This window comes from Amphiura filiformis, chromosome 7 (genome assembly GCF_039555335.1).
Source record: "Amphiura filiformis chromosome 7, Afil_fr2py, whole genome shotgun sequence".
Taxonomy (NCBI): Eukaryota; Metazoa; Echinodermata; class Ophiuroidea; order Amphilepidida; family Amphiuridae; genus Amphiura; species Amphiura filiformis.
Window position 1 is genome coordinate 14862142 of NC_092634.1, and position 21187 is coordinate 14883328.

The 21187-nt window shown below is 37.3% G+C and overlaps 2 protein-coding genes across 2 annotated transcripts in view; one reads left to right on the plus strand and one right to left on the minus strand.

The window, feature by feature from the left end:
* The window catches only part of LOC140156780 (28S rRNA (cytosine-C(5))-methyltransferase-like), a 351435-nt gene extending 333725 nt beyond the window's left edge, over positions 1-17710 (plus strand). The window contains exon 8 of the transcript XR_011859592.1: positions 17359-17710. The gene's annotated coding sequence lies outside the window, so the exon portion shown is untranslated. The remainder of the gene's footprint in view (positions 1-17358) is intronic.
* LOC140156781 (protein ELYS-like) overlaps positions 1-21187 on the minus strand; it is a 43637-nt gene that overhangs the window by 13215 nt on the left and 9235 nt on the right. Inside the window, exons 7-28 of the mRNA XM_072179749.1 lie at positions 20545-20629; positions 19004-19163; positions 17188-17329; positions 15925-16012; positions 15391-15546; positions 15031-15162; positions 13413-13503; positions 12616-12702; positions 12048-12188; positions 11386-11490; positions 10994-11093; positions 10329-10455; positions 8148-8261; positions 7437-7538; positions 6572-6768; positions 5660-5754; positions 4540-4724; positions 3975-4125; positions 3043-3190; positions 2479-2562; positions 2006-2158; positions 805-874 (exon numbers count right to left, since the gene is read on the minus strand). Coding sequence (XP_072035850.1) covers positions 805-874; positions 2006-2158; positions 2479-2562; positions 3043-3190; positions 3975-4125; positions 4540-4724; positions 5660-5754; positions 6572-6768; positions 7437-7538; positions 8148-8261; positions 10329-10455; positions 10994-11093; positions 11386-11490; positions 12048-12188; positions 12616-12702; positions 13413-13503; positions 15031-15162; positions 15391-15546; positions 15925-16012; positions 17188-17329; positions 19004-19163; positions 20545-20629 — 2713 coding nt within the window. The remainder of the gene's footprint in view (positions 1-804; positions 875-2005; positions 2159-2478; positions 2563-3042; positions 3191-3974; positions 4126-4539; positions 4725-5659; positions 5755-6571; positions 6769-7436; positions 7539-8147; positions 8262-10328; positions 10456-10993; positions 11094-11385; positions 11491-12047; positions 12189-12615; positions 12703-13412; positions 13504-15030; positions 15163-15390; positions 15547-15924; positions 16013-17187; positions 17330-19003; positions 19164-20544; positions 20630-21187) is intronic.

The window sequence follows — 21187 nt, forward strand, 5'->3', positions numbered from 1 at the left end:
CTGATTTCTCAGTTGAAATAAGGGAATCAAGGTATTGTAGTGCATCTATTATCTCATATAGTATTGGTACTATAATCGGTTCACCTCAAGTTCCGTAGTGACTTCATTGCTTTTTCGCGGTTGCGTGCATGTACACTCAGTGGGTTTAACTGTATGTGCGCGATTTGATACCACGGCGAGCAAAATACACATGTACGTCACTACTGAACTTCAGATGAACCAAATTATAATACAATTATTCTAAGTAGGTTGAGGACAAAGGCCAAGTAGCTCTACACCAATGGTATTACATGCTATAGAGGCCTTGCATGTGACGTATCATCCCGTAAATATGGCGGACTACTCAAATGCATTCAACAAAAGCATGATTGCAATCTATCGTGACAGTTTGTCTCACACACATAACCCTGCACTACAATCAAATAGGTTGATGACAACATTTGATTGAATGGCCTGCACTCCGCCATAACTACGGTGAAGGACACCGGATCAAATCCTTTGTTTGGAGCCAATCGATAATTTCATGCAGGGCCTCTATACTTATGACAAATGATATAAAACAAGAACCAATACACAAGAAAATGTCAAACAACGCTACAAAATCCCTTCATATAATTCTGTGGTTACGCATGTCTAAATCAAAGAGCAAAACACTACACCAAAGTTATACAAATCTGTCTCTTAACTACCACAGCGCAGTCAAATCACTGAATTTCTAACCTTTGTTTCTCAAAATTAGTTCCACATTTTTGTAACAAATCATTTTCCCTAAAATGCATCCTCCCCTATAGCATCACAACTTACCTTCTTGGTAATGGTTGGTGTCTGTAGTAAGGAAAGAGCCTCAGCACCAGAGTAATCTATTATTGCTGGTCTGTAATGATATCATATATGCACATCAAAGTTACCATATATGTGATGCGATCAAGCAAAATCAGTCGGAACTCGGAAATAATAAATTTCCAGTTTCTTATATGAGAGTAAAAAACATTTACAAAGCTGCATTTTGCAGAAAACCCGATTTAAATTGAACAACAACCAGTTCCAAAGATATGAATAATTAAAGAGTTTCCAAGACAACAGGAAACAAAAGAAAATAATTCCTTTGTTTGGCTATATCTCAAAATCAATATTTCCGAGGTCCGACTGATTTTCCTTGATCGTATCACAAATGATCAAGAAAATAAAGATAATTACTACAATTTTAATGTTGTTAATTAGTACATGCTTTATTGTTATTTTGATATATATAGAATTGTTCATACTGGAATGTGACCAGTGGACATTGCAGGTCTATAGCCAAGGTTTCTAGTAAAAGAGTTTCAATTTTAGCACTCTGCTTACAGTGCTCATGCTGTAGGACGTTGGTCTGGTTAAAGCCAGGACATCTTTTTAGATGTACTCTAGACCATTATCAATCGATGTTGGAGACAAAATAACAGATTTTCAATAATCCTACATATTTGCTCTTTTGCCTTTCCTTCCATTCGTCCCATTTTCTTTTCCGAAAATATTTCAGTACTTTTCCCCCGCCCATACACACACTTAAGTCATTTCATTTCACCTTTTATATGCATACAGGGTTACAGATCTTGCTAGTTTGGGGTACCATAATATCAATCAAGCCAAAATCTCCAGGGGATTGTGTTTGAAATCAATTTTTACAGGTCTGAACTCAAATGTTACACTGGTTCACATTTGTGACATTTTCTAAGTTTTCAGACTCGCGAATCAACAACAGGTACTGCCATGGATTGATGAAGTTAGCATTGAATCTGTCTTGGTGACTTTGGCGACAACATCTCATAGCCCTTGTGGGCCCACAAGGTAGCAAATCATGGGGCCCACAGTGATTTTCACATGCTTTTGGCCCAAGGCCCTATCTTATTTCAAACACTGGCCATAAATGATAACTGGCCAATTCAATTGTTAAGAGTTTCGTGGGATGAGAGCAAACAACGCAAACACATAACCTGTAACTATGATATCTTTATTTAAAGCTTACTGTTTAAATCTGTCTGTATGACTGATAGGTGACGGTATAACTACACTCGTTTGTGCTGCCATGAAGGATACAGTCCTTGCTGGAGAGGCTTGGTAACCTCCTAAACTGTCATTAGCTGCCTGGGCTGAGGGGTACACCACACTACTTGATAACCTAAAATAAAACAAAGACAGGAAGATATTACTCTTACAAGACAGACATTGATGATGTTCCTGATGATTAGTGCATTTGCAATTCCTACCTACATGATGCCACTACAGTGTTGTCATTTTTTAAGCTCGTTGGCAGCTCCCTGTTTTGCTTGTTCTATTCCTAGGTCCCATTTTTGCACCAGCCACAATATTTAGTTGGTCTCTCTCAATTAGCAATATCTGAACCTAAGACACTACTTCTAAATACCAAGGCTTCACATACTTTACAAATTTCACTTGGTTTTGTTTCCCCTCCCCTTTATTTGAAATGGAACTATTTACCTGGTTGTTCTTGTCCTTGGCGTGATGGGTGTTCCAATGAAAGGCTCCATAGGTGGGGAATCTTCCATCTCATCTTTGCTGGGCCTTGAATGGAATGATAGCATATAAGTTCAATAGTGATTATGGGGACCAAGAAATTATATATAACAATTGAAAATGGCGATATATATACTGATGCATGGCCGTAAACATAACCAGCCCGGTTGAGACATGTATACTAATAAACCAAAAGTTTTTCACGCCACGTACGTCGAAGTTCACATTTCAATGTGCGAATTGTGGTTAAAAACAACTAGTAAGCAAGTTGTCTGAGAAAATAAAAAATGGCGGACAAGAAGTGGCACCTTTCGAGCAAAAACACAGTTTATTTAGCCGATGTCAGCATGGGGTCATCAGCAGAAAAAATAATGGACTAACACTTCAGCTATATCGTATTTCACAATATAACCATGAACTATTTGATTGGCCTATCAGAATCTAGCTTTTCAGCTGAAGAACTTTCAAAAAATTCATAACTGATGCAGACATTGTTCACATCTGAACTCAATATACAAAAATCCTTACCATGCTTTGGGTGGCGTCTCATCTTGTCTCAGTTTGACATGTGCTTCGGCTATTCTGTCCAGCACAGCGTTGACTAACAATGCGTGGGAGATGACCTTAGATGTCTTAGCTGGGTTAATGACTGATGATAGTGGCCTGGGTTTCACAACTGTACAATGGGTGACAGAAATGAATGTTATAGAATTGGGGTGCACATCATATAGTTCTCAGTTTTATCAAAAAACAGTAAAAATTTCACAGAATAGGGAGTATAACATTATTCAATCCATCATGATAGGTCCATCTGTTATATTTGAATACAAAAAAAGAGCAAATATGGATATTCCTTTTGCTTCAACTTTCTGCACAGGTTTCCAGCCAGAACACTGCTCAACGTTATAGGAACCAATGAAATTTTGCTTAAAAATTCTCATGCATTTAAGAATAGACAAGGCTTCAAGCAGGCATTTACAAAATAAAGGAATAATATAGGAACATTTTGAATGAAAATATAGGGCAAATATAGGACAGCAGAAGTCAAATACAATGGGTATCAGAGACCAGCAACTATTGTTAAAGGGGAAAGTCCCAAAGACACTTTAATTTTTAAATGATGTGTGCATCATTTTGGACTGGTAGAGTTCTATAAATAATATACTGGGAAAAATTAGAGGCCAGGAAAATCTATCCACTGACCTGCTGACAACTATGTGACAACAACTGCACGTGAAGTGTGTTACATTTTTCAATTTTATATTATATTCAATAGTGCACGTAAAAAAAAAACATGTTAATTTCCTAAATTTGGATAAAAAAATATAGGAATCATATTACAAGACATTTTGTAACAATATAGGAAAATATAGAAAGAGTTCAAAAATAGAGGAAATATAGGAAATATAGCACTGCTTGAAGCCCTGAATAGGTAATGCTAGTCTTCATCACAGACTCACCTTCTTTGCGTATCATTTTAGTTCTATTCATATTTGTCTCATTTCCAAATGCAAGCTTGCGTTGAATTCCAGGCAGAAGTTTACTATAGCCTTCTACAATCACATTTCTGGCGCAGGTTCTCTCACGGTACAAGGGGTCACCACCAATGTCCTGTATGATATGAAGTGAACAATGTTGATGAAAGTTTAAGTTAATTTTTAAAAACATGGACAATTTTCACTACAAAAAAACTTCTACAACGTATGCCCTATGTTTGCTACAAATAATGCACTTCAAAGATGAGCTAACTTTCCCTCACAGATAACCACATTTACCACAAATTCGTAATCACATCTTTACCTAGAAAAGCAAAATGATCCTAACATTTAAAAGTACCTTTCTTTTAATAACAATTGCTGATGCTGGGAGCGGATCAAGATTGTCAATAAGTCAGTATTGGTCAACTAATGGCAGATTGAACAAAATCATTAGTCTCCACATGTGACAAGCCAATATGGCAGATTTACCACAGCGTTAGGTACTGGGCTATTCAGAGTAGAGCCTCTTTGAGTATACCATACTCACCATTAGAGAATGCTGCTTAAGATGCTCATTGGCTCGGATTGCCTCTACATAGCGCCCTCGTTGTAGGTAATGCATGACGAGTAGTTCCTGCGAGTTTGGTTCTGTGGACTCTTTCAAGTACTTCACTAAAGCGGCTTCCTCTTCCTCATCAAAGGGGAGCTTGAGTAACTCATCCATAGTCTTGGCTAAAAAAATCACAATATATGAACAATTATAGTTTGTTTAATTTTGAGTTTGGTAGTGATGCAAGTGCTTTCACGCAGTTGCACCTTAAACGTGACAATAAACAGCCTTTGAAAGCAGGCATATATTATGCACCCACAACATCACATCCTCAGTTAAACCTCACACTAATTTAAGATGGCTTATGTAGGTAAAACTGGCCGCTGGTTCAGTACTTGTAAAAAAGAGTTGAATAGGAAAAATAGAATAGGAGGGCGTCATCATCATCCAATTTCGTCATACCATCCAACAAAGGATCGATTGGCATACACCATTGAGAAAGGCAGTTTCTTAGAATTATACTATGAAAACTTTGAAACCAGGCATATATGCTATGTGGGATTAGGTTAGTATGTACTGATTCGATATGGGCCCAATGTAAATATGCATCTACATCACTACCATACTTGATGCAGACTTTCACAACAAGTTATTAAATGGAATAAGTGGTAACCTTAGTTTCATCAAGCAAATTTTCATGGTGCATGATACTCTGTCGCATCTCAAGTTGAGAGTAACGCCATGTTGGATTTCGCAGTGATAATTCACCCTTCTACACATGTGTTTACGCCCTGCAGGATTAGGTTAGCACACACAGTTTAAATATGCTACTGCGAAATCCAACATGCTATTAGTCTCAACTTGAGACAAGACAGACCATAACAAGAAGGAAACATTTTTTCTAGCGTTATTTCAGGAAAGTTAGTTTGCTTCTTAATTCTTGTATTCCAACAGATATAGCGAAACATGTCAATTTCAATATTTTGAAACAATAAATAAACATGGATGTTATTCATTCTGAATTATTGAAACCTACATATAAAGAATTGATAAAAAAAATTTTTGCTGTTGTGAGCAAACAAACGGACAGATACAATCCTGATGATGTTTGACTTACTTTGTTGTGAGCCTAGAAATAATTGATGTAGCAAGTCTTCCGATGTGGTGACATCTCTGTGTTGTCTCTGGAATTCAAAGGCTTCTCCTGTTAACCTGTGGAACCCAAAAGATACATTGACTGAATCACATAATCAAGATAATTGATCTATATAACATGGTGCTTATATCGTAGAATTAGCACAGCACTGACGTCACCATATGTGCCAATTCTTTTTAACCCCATGAAAACTACCTGCCTATTAGTCAAAAGGAACTTTTCATTATCAATTGGACCAATCAGCAACATTGTTAGAATAATTTCACCATGAATTAAAATGGGGGTGAATTATTTGCAAAATGCAATGTTAGATCGGCAGGTAGTGCTCAGGGTTAAGATCAACAGGTACCTTGTATGTCAATCAAGACTACATAATGTAGAATTCCATCTACAAGCATATATGCCTCTATATGAGTTTTTATGAAAGCAAAGAGACGAAAGGTGCCCCCCAGTTTGAGCAACTATATTACTGATACAGGTGTCTACACAAACATGAATTATTGTAAGCCCAATCTATTGTAATGTTTTTATGGAGGGTGTTTGCCTTTCATCTCTTTCACCAACAGACCCTCATTTACAGGCATATACTTGTCAATGGATTTTATGGTATATGTCCTTGTGTGCTTTTGGCTGTTAAACATACAATGTTCAACCAGGCTTTCTCCAAAGAGCAATATCAAATTTGATTAAACAGTTGTATTTGTCTTTAATAACAAATGAATTAAATAAAAGGGGGATGTTGTTGTAGCATTCAAACAGGTTAGAATTCATTTATCAATAAAGCTGACAAACTAACATTTTCCAGTTATTAAACCAGTGAACTAATAAATTCCACCCATGTTTTATAAAACATGTAGCCTATAAAACACCTACCTATTGGCAAGCAGTACTGTCAGATGTAACTCAACATCTTCAGGATTAAACAGTGGTGGTCTGGCGGTGCGTATGTATTGAAGCGCCCTCTTGGATTCATTATAGTATAAAAATGCCCTGATGATGTTCCTATGTTGCCATGGCGATGCATCTACAAAACCATGGACGGCTGGATCCACTAAGATCTCTATTGCTTGCTGGAATTGGAAAAATAACATGATACAAGACAATTTATTGTCATTGGCAAAATTGGAATAGAAACACTAATCAAACGTCAACCTTCTATGCTAATTTTGATGTTTTATTTTGTATTTTTCATTTATATATAAATTGATTTCTTCAATTCCAAAGTATTCTGTTAGACAATACAAGGCAGTTACCTATATCAGTACTTAATTATTGAATACCTAAGAGGAAGAAGGGTCCAACTCCATCTTCATAACATTCCCAATATTTATGGAAGAAAGACCCACCTCCATGGAGTTGGGCCTTTCTTCCATGAAAACCATGATTAAGATTACTTGGAACACTATTTAGAGAGTAGATTTGAGCCCTTCTTTCACACACAAGGAAGAACTGTCTGCTAGCAATAAAATGCCCAGGTCTAACTTATTTTTGTAAAGTGATATTCAATTGTCTATGTGGCATTTAATTCACAAGCATGCCAAAGAATGATTCAAGCGTTCATATATGAAAGGTCTTCTGTTTCAAAGGAATAAACATCATTATTACTGATCAATCGATCAAGTTAATAAATTTGATGAAGACATGTGTTTTAATTCAATCTACTTCTGGTCATTTCATCTATAAACCATATTTTATTACAAAATTAATGATCTTCTTTTTCAACTGTCAGAGTAACTACCTCAAAGTCCTTGTGATCCAAATACCAGAAGCCTTGCAGCATCTTGATGATACCCAGAGGGAGGGAGAAACATTGGTAAAACAGCTCTATCCTCTTGGCCATCTGAAACATAAAGGTTCAACCAATTAATGATTTGTAGCGTATTCTATAACAAATTACAATGCAGTTGGTACGAGCGTGTGCGACTGTGTGTGTTTTATTTAAATCAGTCATTGTATGTTTTATATTGGAATCGAATAATTGCACAAGAATAGTTTTTGGGTGGGGTGTATGTGTTAAGCGTAGGTGTGGAGTGCTTCTTTGCATGAATACATGTGGCGCTTGAGTGTAGTGTATGTGAGGGGATGCGTGTTGGTGGGTGTGGGCTTTTGTAAACACCATTGGTCAGGGACACTCACAGGAAAAAGCAGTGTAACAGAGGACATCTTGGATCTTGGATTGGTAAACCTCCTAAATACTCCTGGGGAGTATGCACGAACCACAATTGTTCACACTTGCTGGTCTATGTCATAGATCGCAAATAGCATAAAAACGCAAAATAAAAGTCTGCAGAAAGTGTTGCCAAGTTAACTCTTGCTCAGCAATTAAAACTCAAAACGGTAAGGCTAATTAAGTTTGTGTGTCTGTGGGAAGGTGAATAAACTCAAAGTGTGTATTTTTATTCTTCATCACGTACAACGGTCCTGATCCCTTTTACATTTGATTCCTTACCTCTTCATATTTGACATCACTGAGTGTGAATATGACATCTAACAGGAAGTATCCCACAATGCTATGCTTGGTTGCCAAGGGAACATTCTCCAAGAGGTACATATCCAACAAGGCCTGTGAAAAAAATACCAAATGCATTCAACTGTTAAAACAAGCACAGAAGCTATTTCAAACACAAATATATTACATTCCACAAGAAGACTTGTTGCTATTGACTATGAGTATGAGTTACTCAGGCCTTGTCTTTTGAGGCGAGTGAGAGTGATCACTCACCTAAAATGAAGCTGAGGAGAGCTTTTTATCACTCGCCTACATTTGGTGTAATACTAATACAAGTGATTAAAATCACTCGCCTACAGCTCACCTGACAAGTTTTGAGGAGAGTGATTTGTCACTCGCCAGCAATTTTCAAAAGACAAGGCCTGAGTTACTTAAAATTTGAGGTTATGGTATGCATGAAATTTGGGGTTTCAAATCTGACACGAACACGCGAACCGGTTCGCCTGAAGGTTCGCGCTGGATTACACCTAGGAGAACAAAAATTGGTTTGCCTAAGCTTCCAAGTTTCAGATCACATGTTGTGTTATATTTTACCTTTCCCCCCTGCCTTTTGCATTAAAATATAGCAGATTTTGCCAGGGCTATAATAAGTTGCATAAAAATTCCCAGCTATTTATAGGGTATTAAGATTCTACCTGTTTTTTCTCAATATTTTGTGGAATCGAAAGCCTGGTTTTGATGTTCTCGCATATGCCCTTTGCAAGAATTTAAACAGGTTCCCGCAATTGGTTGCAAATTTGAACCCCTGAAATTTATTATTTCCCTCGAGAAGGCCAAGGAAGAAAACAATGTTGTTTTTGGAAAGTTTCCATTCCTATTCATTCCACACAAGGTCAGAAAAGAAGTAAAAACATCTTGGAGGACTGTGTTTTGCTATGCATTATTTTACACAATTATTTGCTACACAACTTTACATACATTTGGATAACTCAAAAACATGTGACACGATCAAGGGAAATGAGTCGGATGTCGCTAATATTGATTTTGAGATATTAAAATTCTTTTGTTTTATATTGTTTTCAGCGATTGATAACTTGATGTAACTTTGCAACGAAAGGTCGTATCAACATGGGGTTTTCAGTTTCAGAGAGCTCTAAATGTCCTCTTTAAAACCTATGCAAAACTCATATTCGACCAGGGTCGACATGTGACTCATTCCCCTTGATCATGTCAGGCAAAAAAAAAAAAAAAAGGTTTGTCCACGAACCCGCGGCAATAAGTATGTGAAAAAAAAAAGCGCTTTTTTTATTCTCTGACCGCCTTTTAAAGGGTTTTTTTTTTTTTTTCCCCGATTTTTCCGGTTCCCGATAGTTCGACCAACGTAGTAAAAATGAATTCCTCAATGTCAGAAAACCATCGAAAATGTCAGGCAGCGCGTATGCCATTAGTGTTGCAGATAGCCTGTAACCCACACCGTAGCCTCAGTCTCGCTAGTTTCACGCCATCCTTGCAGCGGCACGGAGCGTAAAGCCGGCGAAGCAAAGTGGATGCAATATAAAAGGACTTAGCCTCACGGAGAACTCTGCGATCGAGTGAAGCCATGTTGTTTTCATAAATTTTTGTATTTTTTGTAGCTGTTTTTTAACGAATTTTTACCGTTTATTTCAACATGATTGTTCAGTATTCGTATAGTTAAAACAGGGGGACTGTGCTGAGGAATTGGGCACTGCATCGGTGCGCCTCTAAATATTCACCTCTATGGAAACATCAAATCTACGCTCATACCAACATTTGTATCGTAACTTTGTATTTTGCACTGATTTTTAATAGTGATCAGCTCTAGGAAGGCAAATAAAATACAGTTACAGAATATTAACATTGTAAATTTGTTGCTTCTCTTTCATTGTAAGACCACTTGTAGTTTTCCAATACCTGTCTTGTGATTTTCATTTGTCTCAGGCTAAAAAGAAACAAAAAAAAAACCGCATTAGCATAGCTTCTAAACCAAAAAAAAAAAAAAAAGAAAAAAAGCATAGCACTTAGCTTTTTTGGCAAATGTTCGTGAGACAAACCTTTTTTTTTTTTTTTGGCCTCGCATATTGCAAGATTTTTACATGTTTTGACACACTAGACAGTTGCATGCTGTGTAATGCCATATCTCTGTACTTCTGAAACACTTACATGGAAGCTAGGAGGTGGGTATAATCCAGAACCAGAACTGTCTTTACCAGCCCAAAGATTTGTAAGTGCATCACCTATTTGAGATACCAGGCCATCTATCATCAAAATGTCATCATTCCCGTTGTTTCTGGAAAGATTAAAAAGAATCCAGTAATTAGTGTTATGCATCTCAGCTCTCTATATTTTGTATTCTCAATCGCTGCACATGAATTTGGATGAGGGCTTTCAAAGCATGCAGATATGAGAATATTGCATGGGGCAAACCATTTCAAGACCAAACTGAGTGAAAGCGAACTGGATTTGATGTCATCTTCAACTGGAATTTAACATAAAACTGGTAAAAAATATCCACCTGGTTTGAACATATGGTGCAACAGGAATTACAGTGATGTCCAGTGTAATCTTCCACAACGGGTGTGGATTTTAAATGGAATAGCATATTGCCAGCACCTGGAATAGCTCAAAATGGGATATAAGAAATAAATATCTATGAAATTGTCATCACAGGAAGAAAAAGAAGAGCAAATAAACGGACAAGTAAGACGGTGAAGAATAAGGGGGGAAAGGAGGAGAGGCAGAGGAGCAAGGTGAAGAGGAACAACAAACAATAGATAAATCTACATCCTCAGTTTGAGGTATAAGCCTTTAAAAACCTGAATACTTACTTGCAGAGTTTCAGCAACTGAGCTCTTCTCTGTGCATAGACTTCCCTCAGCCTCTTGGCTGGGTAACAGAACTGACCCTCCAAGATATCACCCATACCATCTGATGAAGAGAATAAACTTATTGGTGAGTACTTTGTACAATGTCTTGCGCTTATATTATATATATCCAACTTCCTTCAATATGTGAGATGTCAATTTATAGTCAAAAAAGAATGCTTTTATGAAATCTAAATTCACATTTTCCAGGACAAATGCCATGTGGTGAGTTAATATGTTATTTGAAATATTAAATTTGTAGAATAATATTGCGCAAGTACTGATAACTTTGCCAACTTTTTTTCCTTGTTTGGAGCAATGCTTCAATGTGTTTGTCTTCTAATCTGAAACCTTACCATTGCACTCAGGTAGAAGTCCTGTCTTCACAAACCATAACACTATTTGCAGATGTTGACATATTAGAGTCACTACGCCATACTTGATCTCCAAATCCCGCAGACCTATTGAAGAAATTTAAGAATAAAACCATTATGATTTATCATTGTCACTATTATGAGGAAGTAACTATTTCATGGAAATTACTGAACAATGCGCCGACACGCCCTCATTGGTTTTGACTGTAGGCTTCTATTACTCTAACTTACAACAAAACTACAACAACAACCAGAAACAAAATAAACACAAAACAAAAATACTTGTTATTTCATCATTGTAACATGATTTCATAACTGACTGAGCATTTTTCCACACAAAGAGGACGATATTTCAGATTTTTGCATAATGAAAACAATAAGAAACATAGTGATTTGAATGGAAAATCAGCTCATATCTCAAACACAACTTGATCCTTTGAGCAACCATCTGAAAATTCTGAGAGGTATGAATAACTTGCTTGTGTTTGGATCAAAAGTTTTAATCTTTAATCATTCAATATACCAACATAGATGAACTTTCATGAACAAATTGATCCTGTTACAAATAGTTATCACATATGGAACAACCAACAAGTCTAGTATTTCGAAAATCTAAACCTACCTATAAATGACATTACACTAACCTTGTTCTGTTGTAGTTGCTGATTGGTCCAACAGGGATTGAAATATTGTGATCATGTGACCCATTTGCACTGCATGATGGTCTAGCTGTTTCATTGTTTGCTGGTCAACAGATGTGCCAAACCCATCGTAGAGAGGTATGCCTTTGGAACAATAAAAAGTTGTTGAAAAAAAATGAGAAGCTAGATCTATAAGTTGTCATGTCCAATGAAGAAAGACGGGTTCAGACGTTAAAGTTTGCAACCGTGGCCTACCTATATCTGAAGTCAATCAGTCTATATCTGAATGGAAGTCAATCAGTCTAGATCTATTCAGATATGGCAAAATTTCAGCTCAAAATATGCAAATTAGCTCATAATCATGATATGCAAATTGGACCCCCCAAAAAAGTAGCCGAGTTTCTGACCATGGCATACTTATCCTAGAAATTGGATTCCATTCAAAAGATCTATACAGCATCAGGCAAGATGGTGGGAAGTATAGATATTACAAAAATAGTATGGCTTGAGGTGGAGGCAAAAAAAGGCAAGTTGAGAGACTATGCAATCAACACAAAGATTAAATACTTACACAGATGGTCTACTGACTGCTTGATGCTGGCTACTTTACTCCATGCCCAATCCAGTATGGTGCGTAGAGTACAACCTGATGAAAAATCTGCAAAGGTAGACAAAATAGGTGGATATCAACCAGTGAGAAGCACCTGTTTGTTGTGTGTAATTGGTGTTTTCTTGAGTGTTGTGTGTGTAGGGGTGTTTGTGCATGTGTAATTGTATGTTTTGCGTGTCTATGAGGGGGTGTGTGCATGTCCTCCAACCGATAACACACACCAGATTTTTATATTTAAACTGTGGACCTACCTACAAACGAGCAGGCCTCGGTTCACGGAGGTCTGCAGTAGGTCATAATTGCATGCCAAATGTATTTTAGAGATATGTCCTCTCTTCGGCATTAAAAATACCAACCGCGGTTGGGAAGCATATTTCGTACTGTGTATCATACACAGCTAAACACACACAAAATCCGCCACTTTGGTCCTTGGTAAGGCGATTAGAAACATCCTGGTTTTGATAGCATTATACAAGGTCTGTGATTGCAGGCACAGACAGGAAGGGGTAAGTAGATGTGTGGGGGTGTGTGGGGTCATGTCTTCATTTTGTTAGTTACTCATTATTCACCACTCGCTTTTTTTCTCCATTTTAATTCAAAGTCAAAGCCAATAACATAGAAACTTTAATCAACATTTTCACGCAAAATTTTAGTGTGAAATGAAAGGTTTAACAAAGACTTCATTACAATACAATACCATTCTTACATATCTGGGGTTCCCTGAAGATGGATGAACATAATTGGGTTTGGTAACTTACCTCCTAATGCAAAAGTACTGATGCAGTCCAAGAGGAAACCAATCAGGTTATGATCCAATGCTATCGACAGAATTGTCTCACGCTGTATTTGCTGTAAACAGATACAAAAACGTCATAAATTGACATCAGTATGTGCTAAAGTGTACCCAAGCATTTTGAGTTTGGCTCAGAGCAACATGACTATACCATTTTTCACCCTGATGTGGCAGTGACGTCAACACATTGAGCCAGCTGTTTCGCATGCGCATCTATGTGGCATCTTTAAGCATGTACATACGCCAGCGCTTTCAATTTGTAACTGCGACAAATGAAATATGCACTGATGTCACTGCCACATCAGGGTGGAAAATGGTATATACTTTGTTGCACCTTGACTTTGGTGCGATGTAGGTGTGCATTTTGCAAGTCACAGTATCAAATCATGTACACTGGCCTGTACATGTCAGAACGCATGCCGAGCAACCGCATAAAAGCACTGACATCATTACCAAACTTAAGTATGGAAGAGTGTGGTTCAGACTCCCTACAGGACTTGAAACATCTGATTCAAATCAACATTCTACTCTCTTGCTCCCTGTACCTGGCCTGTAGTATATTTAGAATAAGGCAAATAAACCATGTCAAGATGTGTGGCTTACATACAACCATGTATTAAATGGCCCGGGGGCTTTGCATTTTTCCAAACGGGGGATGTATATCATCAAACAAGAATCTGATGAAAATAGTGAATTTCTACCATAATTAGGCAATGAAATGGATGGAAGTTTGAGTCACGATAGCTTTTTTCCATGCAATTAAGCGATCGTCACTGACATGACTAATTTAAGTTTTAAGCTTACTCACACAATGTGGCATGGCAATTTTTGCCCCTTTTTTTTCACTGAAAAAATTAGAGGGGCGTTTATTAGAGGGGGAGCGTTTAAGGGGGTACTACACCCCTCAATAAATTGTTGTCTATTTTTGCATTTTTCTCAAAACTAATAACACACTGGTAACAAAAGTTATGTATATTATAGGGGCAAGGAATCCAATTACTACACTGGAATTTCAGTGACCCAAGACATGCGGTTCATTATTTATGGTAAGAAATAAGGTACCGCTAGGATGTACCTCATTTTCTATCATAGTCGCTGAAATTTCAGTGTAGTAATTGGATTCCTTGCCCCAATAATATACATAACTTTTGTTACCAGTGTGTTATTATTTTTGAGAAAAATGTAAAAATAGTCACAAATTTACCACAGGGGTGTAGTACCCCCTTAATACAAACTATACGGTATTTCTTGATTAATAGATCTGATGATATAGTAACTTGTTGAAAACTTTTAATGAGAGCAGCATACTTTACCAAGTATGTTGTGTATTCACTGTGTTAAACATTCTCGTCTCTGATTCGCTGCTGATGCGATCTGCTGCTGTCAAGTCACTGAACTAACTATGCCTCGTACTCTTTGTTAGTTCCACCTGTCAACATCGCCGAAGTATGCTCTCCTCAAAAATTTACAACAATTTACTAAAGTATACCTATTATCACATGTCTAGGATGCCCTACAAAATGGATGCACATAACTGGGCTTGCTTACTTTAACACATGTGAAATAGAAGCTAGAATACTCACCGGTGTGAGGTTAACTAGGCCCTGGTCCAAGACTTGTCGCTTGACCAGTAGCCCTGATGCCCAACAACGATTGTAGAATGACTGAGGTTCCCTGAGTATCGTTGCACCTAACTGGGCCAAGTCACCTAAAACCTGTAGGAACAAAAGTCAAGCAATAATCACACAGATATAATTTATGTTGATAACATGGAATAAGCCTGCCTCCATAAGTATACAGCAAAATGCATGTTATTTTCTTTCTGAGGTATCAAACAAAACATTTTATTATTTATTTTTTGTCTACCTGTACAATAAGAATAAATGATCTTATAGAATTTGTTTATTTTATCATTACAGGAATATAATTTCAAATCTGGTTACCTGATGTTGAGCTCCTAAATATGTTGCTGTGACGAGACCCGTCTCCATCAGACTGGTGATGTCAAAACTGAGAGCACTCGGATGAAAGTGTTGCTCTGGCGCAGGGCTCACGGTGGATAGGTATCGGCTAATGTGTGCTGCATCAATGTGAAGGTCCTGTATAAATTAAAAACACAGATAATATATAAGAATTACTTTCAAGTCAGTTAATATTTCATTTTGTAGTTCATCAATTATTGAAAAAATCCAGCAAACATCACTTTAAAATTGTTAATTTCCGAATACTGTGATAAAAGAGGAAGTGGGGCACAAAGTCACTGGAAAAGATGCCAATAAGAAAAATATAATAATTGAAAGTATAGTATATTATTAGGGGCTATATCTGATTACTGACTGCTAAAATCAACATGGGTATTATATGACATTACTTTCCTCTGGTGTACCCTAGAGGGGAATTCCTGGCTCGTTCCTGCCTCAAATTGGCGCTGGGAATTTCAGTAAGACCCTTTTATTCTACAAATTGATCTATCTTACCAATAAGACGTCTGGGGCAGCAGCTTCCATGACTGAGTCCAATGAATAGAAGGCAAGGTAACTACAAGATTGCTGCATATCCCTGGTGCTGAAATCAAACAATTATAAATAAAACAGTTATAATTTGCAGTTCTTATCACTACATAAGTACATATTGACTATCAAATTATGAGCAGAAGATTTCATACAAGGGTAGAATGAACATCATTTTGGACAAAACTAAAGAATTAAAAAGGCCTGGTCCGATTTTTCATTTTCTGTTTTCTATCTTAGATCAAGGCCTACCATTAAAACAATGTTTCCAAATTTTGAGTTGCATTGCTCCAGCAGTTTTGATATGAAATGCAGAAATATGAGTAGCAATGCCCCATAGGATAGTACATACACTTCTGGTGTGGTTGCCACAAATCACTACGTTTTTGTTCACAACATTTTAATAAAACTTATCTTGGGCCTGGGGTAATGAGAATACTATTCAGCTTTCATCTAATAACAAAATCTCAGTTTTGATGAATATAAATGAGGGATGAGGCTGTTGATCGGTCAAGGACCTTTACGTGTCAGAAATGAGCCCTCTCAACCTAATACGGCCCATACATGTTCAATTTTATTGGGCAATATCAAAGACCCTGGATACAAAATCTACCATTGTGCACAGTGCACAATGGTAGATTTTGTATCCATAATCAAATTAAGTATTTCTTGGCCAAACTGGAACACTATGAACGCTAGTGGTTCCGCGATAACCACACACGAATATAGCGCAGTACAGAAGAAAGTATACACGCGCCTTACACTGCGTACACGCTTATACACTACATGGACGCAACGCGCATGTTCCAGTTTGGCCAAGAAATACTTAATTTGATTATAGGGTCTTTGATATTGAGCAACAAGTTGAACATGTATAGGCCGCATAACAAAGGGCCAGTATATTGTCTCATGTTTTTGCATGCATTTCTTAGTTGCGACAAATACTGCACATTCAGTAATCATCTGCTGCAATTTTTGGTTTGTGCTGAGATTTCTCCCTCAGATTGTAAGGTTAGCTTAGGGCTTTGTTATCCTTTTTTGCAGCAGCAGAAATGCATTGCAGCATTCGCAACGACAAAACAGCACAACGTCCAACTATAAACTGGCCCTGAATCTCATTAAATTGTTTACAGAAGTATCAAGGCCCAGCAATGACAACTATGTCCACCAGCCACCCAAGATAAAGTAATCAAAGGTTAACAAAATCATAATCTTTTTTGGACAATTTACCTTATTGTGAGTGGCATTTGTGCATGGTACCAGCGATTCAAATCAAACAATCCCAGATAACAAGTTGATCCTGTCTGTCCATCTGCTGGGTCTGATGGTGCTTCCCACACAAAAGCCGCCAAGCTCAAGTCTTGGCGGTTATCTGAAAAAGTTACGTAGTGTTTGGTTAAGGGGGTACTACACCCCTGGCCAATTTTGTGCCTATTTTTGCATTTTTCTCAAAAATTATAGCACATTGGTGACAAGTAAAATATGTATATTATAGGGGCAAGGACTACAACTACTGCATTGAAAATTTAGCAACTCAAGGCAAGTAGTTATTGATTTATTGATCACATATTGGTTTTCCCTCATTTTTGACTGTAACTCCACAACTGTTGTCTGTGCTGAAATAAAATTTCCAGTGCAGTAGTTGTAGTCCTTGCCCCTATAATATACATATCTTACTTGTCCCCAATGCGCTATAATGTTTGAGAAAAATGCAAAAATAGGCACAAAATTGGGCAGGGGTGTAGTACCCCCTTAATACAATATGACACATTTTCATTTTTATACAGAAACTATTTCACTGACTTTTGAATCATATAAATCAGGCTCAATGACCTTTGTGGTACTGAAAATGTTTTGTTCAGATATATGCTAGACTACCCCATAGTCCACTTGCCCATTGTGCATACTCTGGATATTGAATTTAAGCTTAAAACTCTGATTTAATTAATTTGTGCACAATTGATAGATTTTCACAAATGATCATCTTTTCAGTCACCATACTCCCTCTGTTTGTTAGCTTCCCAAGTGGACTACTAAAATGTAATGCATCTTTAAATGGATCTGGCTTGTGATTGGTCGCACAGATCTCGTTATGGTTTAAATATTCCAGGCACCTGCCATTACATTAATAACTACATGATGTACACAACTATGCGGCCTTTGTGTCGACGGGAACATGAGCGCGTCCTTTACCATGCTTGTATTTCCAGGCTTTGTGCGTGCGGTTAAATTGGATGATAAACAAGTATGATTGACAGTGTTTGTGTTAGGGATCAAAGTCCCGTTTAAAATTGAAAGTCCATAGTCAATTTTTAACTGGGACTTATGCGATTAATAAACTGGTAGATTCTAAAATCAGAATTGTTCAGTATTGAAGTGCTTATGACATTATGATGTTGCATTTAATAATATAAGCCTACGTATACTTTACTTTTACTGTCACTAATATAATTATATTAACTTTTTCATAACAATTTTATACTAGTATTTTGATGTAATAAATATCAGTATAATTTCGAGTTTAACTGAATGCTTTCATCATGATTAATAACATGTTTTATTTATCAAAAATCGACTATGGCATAGTCTAGATATTTGCCAAAGTGGTCAAAGTATGGCCTATAGACCATTCCTATGATTGACACTTTCCTGCCGTTGGTGGGGTGAACATCGATATCACACTCTTCTTGTCCCTGCTTTCATTGTTTTGCAATCATGTGACACCCTTCTTACTTTTTTTTTTATCTTAAAACAAGTGATACTGATGTTCAGGGTCAATGACAGAAAAGTGCCAATAATAGGAATGGTTTATTATACTTCTACAGTATTTCACAGGACCTTCAGATGCACATTTTGTTTCTCAAATCAAAATATCTAATGAGATTGAAAAATATCTAATGAGATTGAATAAAAACAGCACAAAACTCCATAGGTGGAGAGTGGTTTTAAAGGTCATCCAACCACAAATAAAAATAAAAGTGTATGATAAAATAAATTCAAAAGCAGACCATTCTCTTATTCTTTTGGAGTCACCATGGTAACCTACCTTCTTCCTCCATCAAGGAATCTTCTGGTTTGGTTCCTGGAGCAACGTCTTTGGCAAGAGCTAAACAAGTGATGAGACGGCACCCTTCTGACCTTTGACTTTCTTGTCCAATGTCACCTGTGAGGTCATATTGAAATCTCGGGATGCATCCTGTCAGGTCCTTTACAATCAAAATGGAGAAAATAACCAAATGTTTTAAGAAACAAAAATATGCAAAATTTACATCAATTCAAAACCGCATTTTCTAGTTATTTCCAAAAAGAAATCTACAGAATATCGCAAGTCGCTGTTTTTTACACTTCTTGAGCAAATAAGCATGTCTCCATTGAAATCCACATAGAAAGTGTTAATCTACTTTACTTTTGTTAACTGAGCTCTTGGGATATTTTTGAGTATCTCATGCCAAGAACATCTTTACAATTCATTTCAATTTGTCAGTAAAAATGTTTACAATAAGGCATAAAAACAAATTGTTTGCTTGAAGTAACCTGGCTGACTTGAAAAACAACATGCTGAACTAACCTTGTTTTCCAATGTCTCACAAATCATGTTCACATTTTTCGTATTTATTTATTCAGCAGACTATAACAAGACCTAATTTGTGCTGATGTCACATCATCCACTTCAGCACAAATTAGGTGTGATCAGAACTTTAGAACATCGTGCAAATACCTTGGTGTCTGACCCAGAGGACAAAATCGCTGAACTGGAACACATCAGACAGGTAGTGGGTCATAGTGGATACAAAAGGTCACACGTCGCGATTGCGAACTCCAACAACCCTCCAACTCGCAACCAACCTGACTCTGTACCCTCCAGCAGGGGTCATGTAACCATACCATATGCTAGAGGGGTGTCCGAGGGTTTACGACGTGTGCTCACAAAACAAGGGATACAAGTTCATTTCAAGCCCCGTAACACACTACGCGAACTTCTAGTTTCTCCTAAGGATAAGATCAGAAAGGAAGAACGGTGCCACACTCTGTATAACATCGCCTGTCAGTCGTGCAACGCCACTTACATCGGTGAAACGAAACACCCTCTAGGGGTTAGAAGTCGTGAGCATAAACGTGAACCTTCTCCTGTAGCGCTTCACGCCAGGAACACAGGACATAACATTCCCACCGAACAGGTCAAAATCATCGACCAGGATGAGTCATGGTTTGGTCGCGGAGTTCGCCACATCAGGATTAACAAGAGCGACCTCAACATGGATGCCGGGAGATACTACCTGCCCGCCGTGTACAACTCTCTTCTGAGCCGGCTGACACCGTCTGGTGTCAGTAGCTCAGAATAGCCAACAGCGCCCCCACGTGCCAAATATTGGGGCTGAAGGCGTCCAAGAGAATACTGGATGAAAGCTTCCTCTCGGTAAGCAATTTCAAGTTTGTGAGAAATAAGAAAAGTTAAACAAGACTGAGAATATTATAAGGGAAATAGAAAAACACAGTCAAACACCCCCCCACGAAAAAACTCCTGACCGCCTGATCCTTAATTTGATACTGCAAACAATAACGTTTTTAGGCGTAATGATCACTTACCATATATATGTGCCCATGTCTTGGGAAGATCTCCTTACCATCATAAGATAACTGAAACAGGTGTAAGCTGGTAGGCACATCTTGACTGAAACATGAGGCATAACAAATTAAAAGAAAATAACAAATTGATGTGCACCTGATGTACTGAATTCAGGTACATGATCTAGCTTTAGAAAGAATGATTTATGGTCGGGTTGTTAAATTTTTGTTGATGTTTACACTTATAATGTTAGCTTCATGATTTTCTTTCATATGGGTTATGCTCGAAACCCTTTTTCAAATGGCCTGCGACCCATAGTTTGGGAACTGCTAATTTAGTAGTAACGTTGGCAATAAACTAGTTTTCTTTTACTGATTGTAATTTTGCATTATATTATCAGCCAAAGTATAATGAATTGACTTTTAGCACACAAATAAATTCCTGACATACCAATGTGGAAGGTTCAAGAAAAGTCATCAACAGAGGGAGTAAGTTTTTCAAATGGAATTGGCTAGGGCTAATGATTTTGAAATCCATACACCATTGTATATGGCTTTACTTATAGCTTACACAACTGGAGTAGTTTCAAAGTGACTAAATTGTCTATTCTATTTGAAACTCATATTCCCCCTGCAGAAAACTTTAGCTAAATCATCCATAGAT